The following is a 13,603-nucleotide window of genomic DNA, read 5'->3' as shown; positions in this document are numbered from 1 at the left end:
GAGACAGTGTTTTATGGAGGGTTACATAACTTTTGGACTAAGTGCTTTTGCACCCACCTGCCACATGTCCACGTCTGTCTCTCCGGGTCTGTGTGCTGAACTCGGCGTGTTATAAAATGTGCGTTCCTTGTCATATTCGGCACTGACATAAAAGGGACTTTTTGGTGTGTGTGTTTGAGCGGGCCTCTCCCTGCCTTGTCTCTTTCCCCTCTCCAGAGTCCAGCAAGGGGCCCAGCACAAAGGGGGCAGCCTGCCGTTACTGCCTCCCCTCTCCCTTTGCTGGCCAGCAGTGGAGCCTGGGTGTTTGAACGTTGTGGGGGGTGGGGAGGGGGCTGCAGAGACCATAGGGCTGGACACGGGACATGATGAGCCCCCCAAGCCCCTCCCCACCACCTCTTCCACCCCAGTTTAGCCCATCCTGTGTGGGGCACAGGTCACCTTGTCATGTGCTATTACTGCTGCTGTAACATGCTCCCTGTGATCGTAGAAAAAGAGCATAAGATAGAACTGTGGAGGCTGCAGGAGGGAGAATGAGAGGCAAGTGAGGAGACAGGACTGGACTAGTCTGCTCAGCCAGTTGTTTAGCTGCATTACAGACTCGTTTTGTGTACGTTGTTGTTCGATTCACATAGTCTCTTTTTGTCTGTCGTTCTCAGACAACTGTCCCTTGTGCATTTTTTTAAGGACATTGGTACAGCACAGAATTCTATCAAATGTATTTGTATCTGTTCCTCATCTTGTTTTGAAATGTATATATATTTTTCTTTTCTGTTTTTTTCCTATTTCTATTATTGTGGTCTTATGTGTGGTACTGTGTGTGAATCAAAAGGCCATGCGTTTCCATTGTTGGCCAGTTCTCTCCATAACCTGGACCGTTCCAGATCAGATGTGTTTCAGGTCTCTGCTGTACTCGTAGCGACCCAGTTTGAGGTATGCAGTAAAACACATCGCCTTATGTTTCTCCCTCTGATTCTCTTGTTTTCTTTTTTTCCCTCCATTTCCACATTTATGTTTTTCTCTGTTTTTTTTTATGTGTGGTTTTTTTCCCTTTAGATGAGAAAATGTTTGACTGCACGCAACAATTTCAAAACAATTTGTGGGATTGCATCATGTGATGTAGATTAAAGATGCTTATTGGATTGTCATTTTGGGCCCCCTTCTTTCATTCAGTTGTCCATTTATTCCCCTCTGTTGCTATAGGTCTGGATGCGATTCTGAATTTGACTCTAAAGTGTTGGGATGTGGTCTGTAGGCTCATTGCTGACATTCTTAGGATGTGATGCCAGAGGTTTTTTTTTATTTTATTTCCCTCTTTCCCCTTTCTCTTCTGTGTCTTTTTACTCTATGCTGATTTGTTCCCTCTGCTCACTTTTTTGATATCCTTTTCTCTCAATGTTCATGTTTCATTTTAGCGATAGGCTGTAATTAGGTTAGTTTGATGGTGGGTGTGGATTCCCATAGGGTTTTTTAATCCTTTAGTATTGATTTTGATTGAAACTTATCTATCCTATTAGCTGCTCTGTCTTTTTTGAAGCTTAAATATCCATATTTCTTTTGTGACTGACTTATGAAGATCCAAATTCTTTTGGCTCCAGTCTCTTGCCGCATTGGCACTAACGTGTACTTTAAAATGTTAGTTTTTGCCATTATTGCAGCAGGAGATCACAGATTTGCTTTTTACTAGCTGGAGAACATGGTAATTTTTATGATTACTGCTTGCTTTATTTGAATAAGTCTCTCTTGTGGTTTCTTAGGCTTTATATCACCTGTGGTTGCAAAATTATTTGTATCCTGTAAACTTTATTGCATTTCTGTCAGTTTACAACAAATAAATTCTCTCTGTTTAATTGGGATTTGACATGATAGGCTGACAAAAACTAGGACACTGAAGGAAAATTATGCATGGTTTTAAAAGTTTTTTCTTTTTTTTTTTTTTTTTACAAAAACAAGTGCCTTGTTTATTAATATATCTAGGGTTATTGTTCTCCTGAAAGGTTAGGTTTCTCATCAGGTTCTAAAGTATTTTGAAGCCTGGTAACATGTTTTTTTCATTAGATGCTTTCTATCAAATTTTACCACCTTCTGTTTCTTAACCGATGAAACAGAAACCCACAGCACGATGCTGCTACCACCGACTTTCACCATGGGAATTTGGAGTGATGTGTGGATTCCTTTAAGACACTTTGCATAGCGGCCATAAATGACAACATTTCTAGTTGTAAATCTTAATCATGCTTAATTCAGCTATGGCAGTCGAATACCTTGCATTCTATTCAATAGAATTCATGAAACACATCAGGACTTTATTTGCCAAAAAGATAAAGAGAAACAAGTTCTCTGTTCAATATATTAAAGTTCATTGCCATAATGTGGACAAAATGTGAAAAAGTTCAAGTGGTTTGAATACTTTTCACAAAGCATGTTACAAAACAGAGCTAAAAATGCCATAAAATTAGAGGCAGCACAATTAGCTAATCTCACAGGACTCCAGATGGCATCAGAACTTCACACTTAATGAAGTTACATGGGAGTGTGGTCACTTTCTGTGAGTGTGATGCAGATTTTGGTGGGACACCCCCTGAACACGGTAGATTTCTATCATTTATTATTATTGGGCCGTTATGTCGTGCAACACATGATACATTCCAGTGTTGAGCAGAATGTTGTCTTGGAGTGCCATTTCTTCAGCTTAGACCTGTGAGGCTTTATTATATTGTGTAATTTCAGATGTGCCAGCATGAAATAAAATGAGGAAAAGATGAGTCAGCATGCAAAGCTGCACTTGTTCTTCTAGAGTTAATCTGTTGGGGTAGCAGAAGAGGAAACTCCCTATCCTTTCCTTCAAGGACTTGGCCAGAATTGGGGTTGCGTCTTTACTTTACAGCTTTCACCACCCAGTTAAAATGATATGCTGCAGTTAGTTTGTGGTGCGTTGCATACTTACAGCAGGCCTCTCTGCTCACTCATCGGCCACTGCTGCTGATGTTCTCAGACCTTGAAACACGTCTTTTTCTTTATAGCTTTCTAGATTGTTTCTTTGAATAACTTTTAAATTGGTGATATTTATTCCATACAGGCTATTGGTGCAAAAGCCTCTTTCTTCACAATCACTTCTTGACTTTCACATGGACCAAATGTTACTATTGAAAATTTATTTTTTAATATTAGATTTAGCATGTCGAGATATATCAGTGGACAAGAAATATATGTTTGAAGAACATCCATGAGTTCAATGAAAATGTTCACTTAATGCATTTATTTCAAATAACATTAAATATATTCACTTTCAAGCAATTTTTGGAATTTTTTTAGTTTTTTGATTATGCTTTTTTGGCAAAAAGTTTTTTAATTAAGATGGACTCAACCTTTGAATCACAAGTTAATTTATTTACCCTCTAACTTTATATAGCTGACGTTTTCAGTTCTGAGTTTGACCTTTCAAAGAAAATCCAAAGAAGACCGTCTCCGTTCTTTTCTTAACTCTATTTTTATTTTTTGAGTTGAAAAGAAGCACCCATATAAAAATATTTTAAGGCAACAGCTCAGACACGTGTCTGTCTGAAATCATGAGCAAATCAAAAGAAATCAGCCAAAGTATCAGGAAGAGAACAGTGAAACTCGACAAGCTTTGGTTTATATTCTGGGTACAATTTTCTGATGCCTGAAGGTGTTACTTCCTTCTGTTCAAACATGTTCCAGTTTAAGCACCATGAGAATGTCCAACCATTATTCTGTACCTCAAAGATGAGTGTTATTTTGAAATATATCAGTTTAAGTCCCAGCACTAAAGCAAAAGACCTTGCAAAATCCTGATACGGTTGTTATTATCCATTATGAGACGAGTCATGTACCAAAATGGGCTAAAAGGGCAATCAGAACAAGCTATTAAGTCAAAAACGACATCAAAAGCCAGATCTCCGTTTGCAAATTCAGTCAGCGACATCTTCATTTTTAGAGAAGTGTGCTGTGATCTGGTGAAGCTAGAATTGAAGTGTGTCGCCATACAGTAACGACCGTCAGTATATTAGGAGGAAAAAGATGGAAGCTTAAAAGCCAGAGAGCACCATCTATGAAGTGCAGGGTTTGGCACCTTCATTTTATGGGGGTGTTTTTCTTGCAACATCCTGACTGGTGCACAAGATGATGGCATCATGAAGAAAAAACACAATGTCTATTATCATGTGAAGGGCTTCAGAAAACCCTCATCGCAGTCCCACTGAAATCTTGTAGGAAAAGCTGAAAAAGTGTGTCCAAGCAAGACAGTTCTCAAAGCTGAGACAGTTACACCAGTTCTGTTAAAGGTCTGTTGAAAGAAGCTTATTGGTGGATATCTAAACCATTAGACCCGTGCTGTTTAAGCTGTTAGGTCTGCTGTAAATGAACTACCCCCTCCCTCGGATAGCTTGCTTCATTTGGGCAGGTGTGAAAGCGTATCTGGCTCTGGTGGGGACCAATAAACCAGACTTTGGGCTGCTGAAAACGTGGGCCTCTTTTTGCTTGTAAATGAACCCTGATGTGGTTTGCTTTCAGTGGGAATGCAACTGGACCTTTGAGCAAATCAAAAACAGGAGGGAACTTCACTTATACCTGGGACTTACAGACATATGTGACCTGAAAATCTTTAAATTCTTGCTCAGAGGATCTGTAAGAAAAAAAGTAGGACTTTGGCACTTTGGAGTTTTCAATTCCCAACTTTTACTTTCTGCATTTGCCGTATCTATACAAAGCAACATGCTTGAAAGCTCCCTACCTCACCTGCTGCTCTCAAAAGCCAGCCTCTTGTGCTAGCGCCCCAAATGAGCAGCCTTTGTAACTGCATGACATTACCCAGGTGATTTGTCCCATTTTCACTGTGAAAGTGAAAATGTTCTACATTTCCACAACCAATCAGCGTGCCTGGAGTGTCCCGGTGTGAAAGCATCCTTAAAGACAATTCGACCAAATCATTAGGATGTATCTAAACCTCTGAATTTGGAGAAGGGAGTAAAAAAAATCATCTCATTATTCTAGCATTTACCAAATGAAAATAACTGCTAATGATAACTGACTTAAAAATGTGAAACTTTAGTTCTATTTAATGTCAGATAATGTATGTTTCTATATGTTACATATAAACTGTTGATTTCAACTTGTAAAGTAACTTACAAAAAAATCTTGTTATAGAGCAGAGTAACAGAGGGGCCTACTATGTTAAAATAACCAAATTAATTAAAACTGTTGGTACTCACTGCAGTTTTTCATAAGGAGCTACAATAATTATGTATGTAGGCACCATGTTTTGTCCATATGTTGGATACTCGAATAGTGACAGCCCCTCCTGTACACCTATCTGTGTGAAGTAGCAAGGGCCTGTGATGACTGTTTGCTGTGGTTTTGTCAAACTGTCAAACCAACTTGGCAACTTGAATGTGTGGAATGGAGAGGAGCATTTTATCTTTTTCATTGGTTTTACAACTACTTGTGGCGTAATGGTGTGTAATCCTGTATACTGTATCAGTGCAACACTATCAGTGTCTCCCTGAGTAGATTATCTCTCACTGGGTGAGCCGAATGATTAAAGGTGTGCAGGTCATAATTATTTACCTCTAACATATTGGTCCCACAAATGTTATGAAAGAGCTGCATTTACATCAAAATATACAGAGAACAGGAGGCTAGTTACACTGATCAGTCCACATAAACAGCATGTGACTACCAAATCTGCTGTTTGATTTTTAATTGTGACAGAAGAGAACCAGCAGAGGTAAATCATATTATAAATGCAATTCCCACATGAACATCAAATTGCTTTCTTTCCCCTCCTGATCCTTCTTAAGATGATGAGCTGTCAGAGATCGGACTATTTATATTTAGCCAGTAACTGAAGCAGCTTATGATGGTGTATTTTTAGCCTGCTTTTGAAATGATCAGAAACATACCGTTTGTGTTGATTGTCATCGTTTGGTCGCTACTCCTCGTTAAATTTTCCACAAATGGCAGAAGGGTGCAGTGGGTTGTAGCGACACGGGAGGTCAGTCCGACAGAGGTCACTCCTCTACTACATTAACAAATACTTATCCATCTGATTTTATCCCATTTATGTAATTGTGTCGTTAATATGACTTCCCTTGTGCGGCTCGCTCTGCTCCTACACTAATCACTACAGTCCTGGACAACATCTCTGTGAATGAAAGTACCCAGTCATGCCAAAATAGCTGAACTACTATGGAAAGTCTGTGAAGCTAACATAAAAACACTTTAATTGTTCATTAATTAAAGTAATAAAGTTTCAATTGAAAATGTTATTATGATTAAACACAACATGTCATACAAAAGTATGAGTTTGGAACCACACTTCAAAATGTACAGTTGCATAAATTGTTAATTTGACCAAAACAAAGATGTGACCTAGATGTGTATCCAAAACCCCATTTACTAGGAAATTTCCTAGGGCTAGGCTTACCCGTCTACTTTTAAGGCTGTGGTTGAAATATTCCACTGAGACATGTGACCCTCCTCAGCTTGTACACGACCAGTTGTTGCTGATTCCTTGCAAGTAAACATAAGTGGCCTCTAAGAGTTCAGTTTGTTGTCGGCATGCATCGTTTTTATGCATCTTGTGGAAGACAGAAAGTAAAACATCCAAATATGTTAAACCAGGTATTACAGGGTGGTGGATCTAGTGACGTTTGTCAAGGAGGGACATATTTTAGCTCTTTATTCTGGGATTCAGTTTCAAATTTAATCTATTTAAAACTGGCATAGTGGGATACTGCATTTTATTGAACCAAATCAGAGGATTTGTGAAAACCCCAGATTGCTGCCCAGGGCTAATTTCCATCTGTGTTAAACATGTTAACTGTGTTGTTTTTCAAGGTTTGTTATTGATGATTTACAGTCTCTCCAATTGTGATGAATTAAAAAAAACAAAAAAAACAAATCAGACTAGAAAGTAAAGTGGTTTTCATTCCAGTTTGAATTTAACCAAGATGTTATTTACTTTTGTGCAGGGATTAGCAAATGGTTCATACCCCCTTTTTTCCAGGTGTCCCCCCATGAAAAGTTTTAAAAAGCTAGAAGGCCAGGCCTCTTGGCCCTCATCCTACTCCACAAAAACATGTGGATTAAAAGTCAGTGTTAATTAACTTTTACGATTTTTTTTTCAAAGCACTCTCTATGCACATGCTCACTGGAGTTACGTGAAGGATTTTTTTTCAATGCCACACCTTAGGTGTTGCAGGGGTGCACACTTCCACAGAGAGCAGGCATTAAAGCAGATATAATTTATTTGATCCATTTGGTGGATGCTATGCACTGGGCCTTACCTTTCATCTGGTTACTTTACAACTTGTAGCAAAATTACTTTCTATCTCTACAAGCAGGCTTGTGCACAGGAGGATGAATCAAAATGAAACTAAAACTCAAAATGCTGGTCTGGAAATCATTTCCCTGTAGAGGATCCAATTTACTGCAAGTTTAACAGTGTGCTGACATTATTGTTCTCCCAGTTACTTGCCCAGTTGAATTTGGACAATTGTGTTGTCTTTGGATTCAGTAGCACACAATTTTGACAATAATTTTGCAAGTGTACTGTTATGTTTCTTGCCTTCTTTGATTTAAAATATGCAGATACTCTTTAGTTGCTTTATTCATAACCACGTTTTTAAAGCAGACAGAGTGGCAAGTTATAAAAACACTCATCTGTACTGTAACCACTGTAGAGACAAGAGGACCTTCCTCAAAACCCTTGTGCATCATGACAGAAATTAAAATGGCAGACCCGTCTTTAAAATGAGTGTTCACTTGGTTAAGATTTTTACATATTTCTTTTAATACAAGTCAGGTGTGTGAGATAAGCTACCTTCAGAGTGTCATTCTGTGAATGTGAACGCACCCATCACATCCTGTTTGGGCTGATTGGATGTCGTGATGAGGATCATGACAAAAACCACGTGTGTTGATCTTAATCTCTGCTCTGGTTCTTGGCTGAACAGTAAAGACTCAGAGGTTTGTCAGGAGACTAAAAGTACCTTGTATTATTGTCCCTCTTATTTAAAAACAAAAAACAAAAACTGAACCTTTATTAATTTAGAAGATTTTGCACAAAAGCAAAATAAAAAAATTCTGCAAATGCTGTAGTTTCCTAATTACCAGTATATGCACAACTCACTCTATTGCTATTCTTAATTGTCAAGTAATATGATATCACATATACAATAATATGAAAGGAATATTTGGAAATATTACCAGTCAGTTATTTGACTGTGCTTAATAGCGTTTCAATAATATGTGAATCAGTCAAGAGAGAGAGCCTGTTTCGAAGCTGGGAAAAAAAAAGTTTTATTCTGCTTTCCCTTTGGAAGACCGCAATGAGTATACATTTAGTCTAATAAGCTGTTGCATTATTTAGAGCGCTCTCAATTCTTCTGCACATTTACTGTAATGACCTGTCAAGGCTGAATGCAGTCAGAAAGGACTGACTTCAGCCGTCATTCAATAATAGACTAGAGTAAATAGGTTTTTTGGTTTACAGTGACTGATGTGTGCTGTGAATGGATTGCTTTAGGGCAGTCGAACTGTTACAGGATACTTTATTATTAAGGTTTATTCCATTTATACCAGTCAGGTATTACAACATTACTTGATAGTGAATATTGATTTGTGTCTGTTATGGTAAATGTGGTAATTTGATACTCAACCAACCACATACAGCTTTCTGTTGTAGAAATATAAGACAAAGTAGCAATTTATTACCTCTCCAGACACCACAATAACTCCCAAACACTTAACATCAGGAAATACCAAACAACACTGATGTTGTATCCATAATAATAGTGTATCCATAACATTCTAACGCTTCAAGATATTAAACATTGGCTCTTATCTAAACTATTCTCTTTCACAGTGAAATGAAAGGTACTTCATATGCCACCCAGAGGGACATTTGGAGGAATATTTCACTGATGACAGTTTCGATGCACCGATTCACATCATGAGGCCAATACCAACTTTCATTTGTCACTGAGGTCTGATTCCAGCTTTGACAGAGTTTCACAGAGAGAAACTAGGGTTCAGATTTGTTATTTGAATACAGCAGAATTACTTATGTAATCCCAAAAATCCCCACCTTTAACATAATTGTTGTTTAGTATGTAAAAGGGCATCAAGTGTTTTATAGACTGAAAATGGTGAGAGTTTTAGTTTTGAATACGGGGGGGAAAAACTGCTTCTCAACTATATGAACTGCCAATCATGGAAATTCATCCTTCACCCCTAAGAGCTCACCAAAAAGGAATTTCACCCAGGAATTTTCTGTTTCAAAAAAAGAGAAGTAGATTTAAAAATGTTGAAGTTGAAATTAGTCACTACAATTAAACAAACCTGGTGGTTTCACAAATACTCTTCCTGTAATAAAACTGACCAAAAAAATTATTATATCTTGAAATTATATCTTGATATTTCTAAAAATAGTGAAACAATCTCAACAATTTCATGAAGATGCAGAGTTAAATTTATGATAAATCAAAATTCTTAAAGACTTTTTTTCCCCCCCATTGACCATAAACTGTAGGACATTAGACACTTAACCAGAACAACTGTCTGACTAAATATCCACAGGAAGAAATGGGAACAGAACTCATTTAGAAAATATTCTAGCTTATTCAGTAATTAATTTTAGTTGATATCCGAAATGCTGAGTTTCTTCAGCCCTCATAGTTGCCTTTCCAATTTTTGTATTTGTTTGAATCTCCTGGACTTCTCTGGCTCAGTAGCAAAACCAAACAGTCTGAGAATTACTCTGTGGTTTGTTGTTTATCAAAGCTCTGTTCGATCCATCAGATGAAATCCCTGGACAAGTATTTGCAGACATGTAGCAGTGTACTGCAACACACGTATCCGACATTCTTTGTTGAAACATGTGGTGTGCATTTCAGCTACTGTACAAGCTTGACCCACTACGAATAATGACGTCTGTGTTTAAAAATGTAGTAACTAGACTCTTAAAAGTTTTAATTAAAAAATGTGTGTCCAGTTCATAGAATTTACAAGACTTGCTCAGATTTAGCTGTAAAGCCTTACCACTCAGTTTTATAATAATCTAAGCTGCAAAACGACAACAGAATATGCTGAAACATTCACCTTGATCCCTACTTACTCTTCTTGTGAGCATTATTATTGGACGTGAGTGATGAAAAGCTGTGTCAAATTATCTTGAATTATTCAGCTGGCTCCTTGCAGCATTGGCCTTTGATTTATTTGCAAGTTTGTTGAGTGTTGCTTTAGTTACCATAGCCCTCCACATCCCCCTCCTCCTTCCATCATTTGCTCGACTTTCACTGCAGTGAAAGGGACCAAAGAAAGAAATGAGAGAAGCTTTGTGAAGGACAGTGATTGTTTGTTTATGAGGATGTTAGCCTTGTGGTGACATGTTTTTTTTTTCTTCTTCCCATCACGTGGCCAAGTTTAAAAGGTAATCGGAGTACTGTGTAATCAAATAGAACCCAAATCCTGTTTTTTTTTTCGTTGGGGGGTATGCAAAGGAGAGTTTTTTTTCCGTTTGATTCATATGGCGTCAGTTCTGCACCCTTGGACAAAACCACTGAATTTGCGTTTGCTTCCAAAGGGTAAATTGGGAAGTTGAGTCACACACAGCTTGGTTGGCAAGGGAAAGCAATGTTTCTCTGTGCATGTAGGAGTTTGTAGATAACCTTGATCAAGTTGAAATTGATTTTTCTCTGTATTGCAATGAGGGAGCGTTGACTAGGATGCGATTTCTTTATTTCCAATTAAGATACAGCGTATAACATTTTTTGTTAACACTCTCCTGCTTTTCCCTGCTTTCTGTTTAGTGATGGAGCCTACCGTTGTGAGTACATCCACCGTGGCCCCTGATGAGTTTGACAGGAATGTGCCACGGATCTGCGGAGTGTGTGGTGACAAGGCCACAGGCTTCCACTTCAATGCCATGACCTGTGAAGGATGCAAGGGCTTTTTCAGGTATACTAAAATTCAGTCAAAATCTGGCTTAATCTCCAGTGGGTCCTGGGAATAGCATGTAAGCTCTAGGGAAAAGGAGTGGATTTTTACTAACCTCACACAAAGCAATTCAATTTTAAGAGGGGAAATAAAGTACAATGAAAAATAAATTATTAAAAGATGCACAATACAATTAAGTCAGTACAGACATACTGTTGTGTGGACATCTGAAGAAGCCTCTGTTTTTTCGGAAAAAGCTAAACTGCTGGTAAAACAACCTCACCACTGCTTTTATTTTTGCTGCCGTTGGTGAGTGAAGACTTGGAATTGCAAGTGTGACGAGCATTGATCCATATCGTTTTGGATCTTTGCATTGTGCACACGGATGGGAATGGGTCTCCTTCCTGCTCTGACTGCTGGCGACGTTATGCTGCAGGATAACTGTGTAAGACTGACTGCAGTGCTGAAGAAGCTGGAGTTGCTCACCGCAGCACTCACTTCGGGCAGAGCTCCACTGTTGTTGCCCATAAAAGTCTCCAACAACACAGAAAAAGTTTTTTTTGGGAGATAAAGAAGTCGCTAGAGAATTTGAAAGTTGCCACACATAGTGACGAGGTGAATAGGTTTTGCGATGGTGTTTTCCCTCGTCCTGACCGCAGCCCGGCTCAACCCCCTCTGTTCACCACTCTTGGCCTTTCCCCTCAGTGTCAACGCACACTGCCCACTTTTAGAGTTTTGCTTTCACAGTGTAGTTAGTTTCACTTTAATGGCAATTTAAAGTTGCCAACTAATCTGTCATGCGTTTTTTGGGCAATCTTAGAAAAGCTTAAGGCCTGGAGAAAACTCTCATGCACAGCAAAGACCTGCAGACTCCCCCTGGAAACGAACCCAAAGCCTTGTTGCTGTGCGGCAACTGTTGTAACAACCTATCCACTGTACTGACCCCTTCTCTCTGCCCCCTTACTTGGAAAAGTTTAAAATTTGAAGCAAATACAAAACTGAAACAATTTGTTTTCCTACGTTTTGTTTTGAAGTATGTGCGTCTGTTCTGTACATTTGCGTCTGTTCCTCCCAACAGTGTCGGTATTCAAAAGGAAAACAGAAAAAAAACGGATGTTTAATAATCTCCTTCCTCGTCTCTCACATGGCCTTCGTTTGAACTCATAAAGCACGTTCATCTGTGTTTCAGCTCACATAAGTTTATAGATGCTCATACGTTCGTGTGACTAAATCATTACTCTGCGTCACTATTTTGCTCAACTTCTCTATTACCCTCAGATTCCTTGGCATGTCCATATTTTTGCTTTTTTCTTTTTAATCCTAGACCTGAAGGAAAAAATATCTATTTCTGCCTTGATTATATTTGTGCAAAACACTGCAAATGTGTGTCCCTTTTAATAAAGAAAAAACTAAATTGTAAAATAAAGTATATTTTCTGTTTACCCAGAAAACAACTTTATACTATTCTTCACAACATTTCTACAATATTCTGTCACAATAACTTTTGACTTGAGACTTTTGAATCTTGAACAGCTACATCTTACTCTCTGAAGAAGTAGCTGTAATCTGAATACAAATGCACGCCTCACGTTTCATTTTTATTTGAGACAAGTTGAAAAACGGAATGTTTTTCTCCCACTCAACAATTATGTGCTACTTTGGGTTGCACTATTAGTACACACACCACACTTTGTTATAACGTGACAAAAGGTGGAAAAAAGTTCAAGGGTTATGAAAACTTTTGCAAGGAACCGTAGACATATTTTAATAACCTTTGAAATGTATGTCATTTATTTAGGCGCAGCATGAAACGCAAGGCCTCCTTCACATGTCCCTTTAACGGCAGTTGCACCATCACCAAGGACAACAGGCGTCACTGCCAGGCATGCCGCCTCAAACGCTGTGTGGACATTGGCATGATGAAAGAGTGTAAGTGGGGAAAAAAAACCCGGTGACCCATATTTTCAGTGCTTGATTCTAACCCTTGTAGCTGGAATTTGTTTAAGCTGATATTTGCCAACAAGAAGTTTTCAAGTATCTTTCAGTTTAGTCCTCAATAGTTCCAAACAGCCATAAAAACACTTTAACTCTTAAAGTAGGGGTCTTTTTAAAATTTAGTTGCTAGGTTATAATTTGCTCTTTTGATTATTGTGTGGCTTTGTTAATAGATTATCTGGTTGGAAACTTGAGCTTTTGTGTTGTAATTTACCCAACATGCTGTGTATAAATAAAGTTAATACCAGGGTTTGATCCAAGAGCAGCTTCCCACCAAAAGAATGTAAAGAAATATGTTTCCTTACTGTACTTCCATTACATCAGATCCGATTTCTCCAGAGGAGGGGAAAAAGGCAAAGAAAACAAACACCCTTTTTTTTTTAAGTTGTACAACTGGTATATGCATTCATCAGGACTGGTGGGTGGGGGGACTTTTGTCTGTTATGTAATCTTTCGACTCAGGTTAAGTATCTCTGGGCCTTTGCCCCTTTTTAGAGTGTTTACATGCTTTGTTTAAACAAGTGGAGCCTCTCGGCATTGTGTAAAGTATACCACATCTGAAGTTTAAACACCTTATGTGCAATCTATCCTGGCATCTTCTCGCTACAGTTTTATGTTTGTTTTTATAGTCTGCATATGGCAGGCACATCTC

General features: G+C 38.4%; 1 protein-coding gene across 2 annotated transcripts in view; it reads left to right on the top strand.

The window, feature by feature from the left end:
- The window catches only part of LOC102227505 (vitamin D3 receptor B), a 31,632-nt gene that overhangs the window by 3,667 nt on the left and 14,362 nt on the right, over positions 1 to 13,603 (top strand). For both annotated transcript variants that reach the window (XM_005797967.3, XM_023324779.1), the window contains exons 3-4: positions 10,830 to 10,977; positions 12,755 to 12,885. In XM_005797967.3, coding sequence (XP_005798024.1) covers positions 10,832 to 10,977; positions 12,755 to 12,885 — 277 coding nt within the window. In that variant the 5' untranslated portion in view covers positions 10,830 to 10,831. The remainder of the gene's footprint in view (positions 1 to 10,829; positions 10,978 to 12,754; positions 12,886 to 13,603) is intronic.

Source organism: Xiphophorus maculatus, chromosome 20, assembly GCF_002775205.1.
Source record: "Xiphophorus maculatus strain JP 163 A chromosome 20, X_maculatus-5.0-male, whole genome shotgun sequence".
Lineage (NCBI taxonomy): Eukaryota > Metazoa > Chordata > Actinopteri > Cyprinodontiformes > Poeciliidae > Xiphophorus > Xiphophorus maculatus.
The sequence above is the reverse complement of the archived record's forward strand: the minus strand, read 5'-3'. Positions and strand labels throughout refer to the sequence as shown.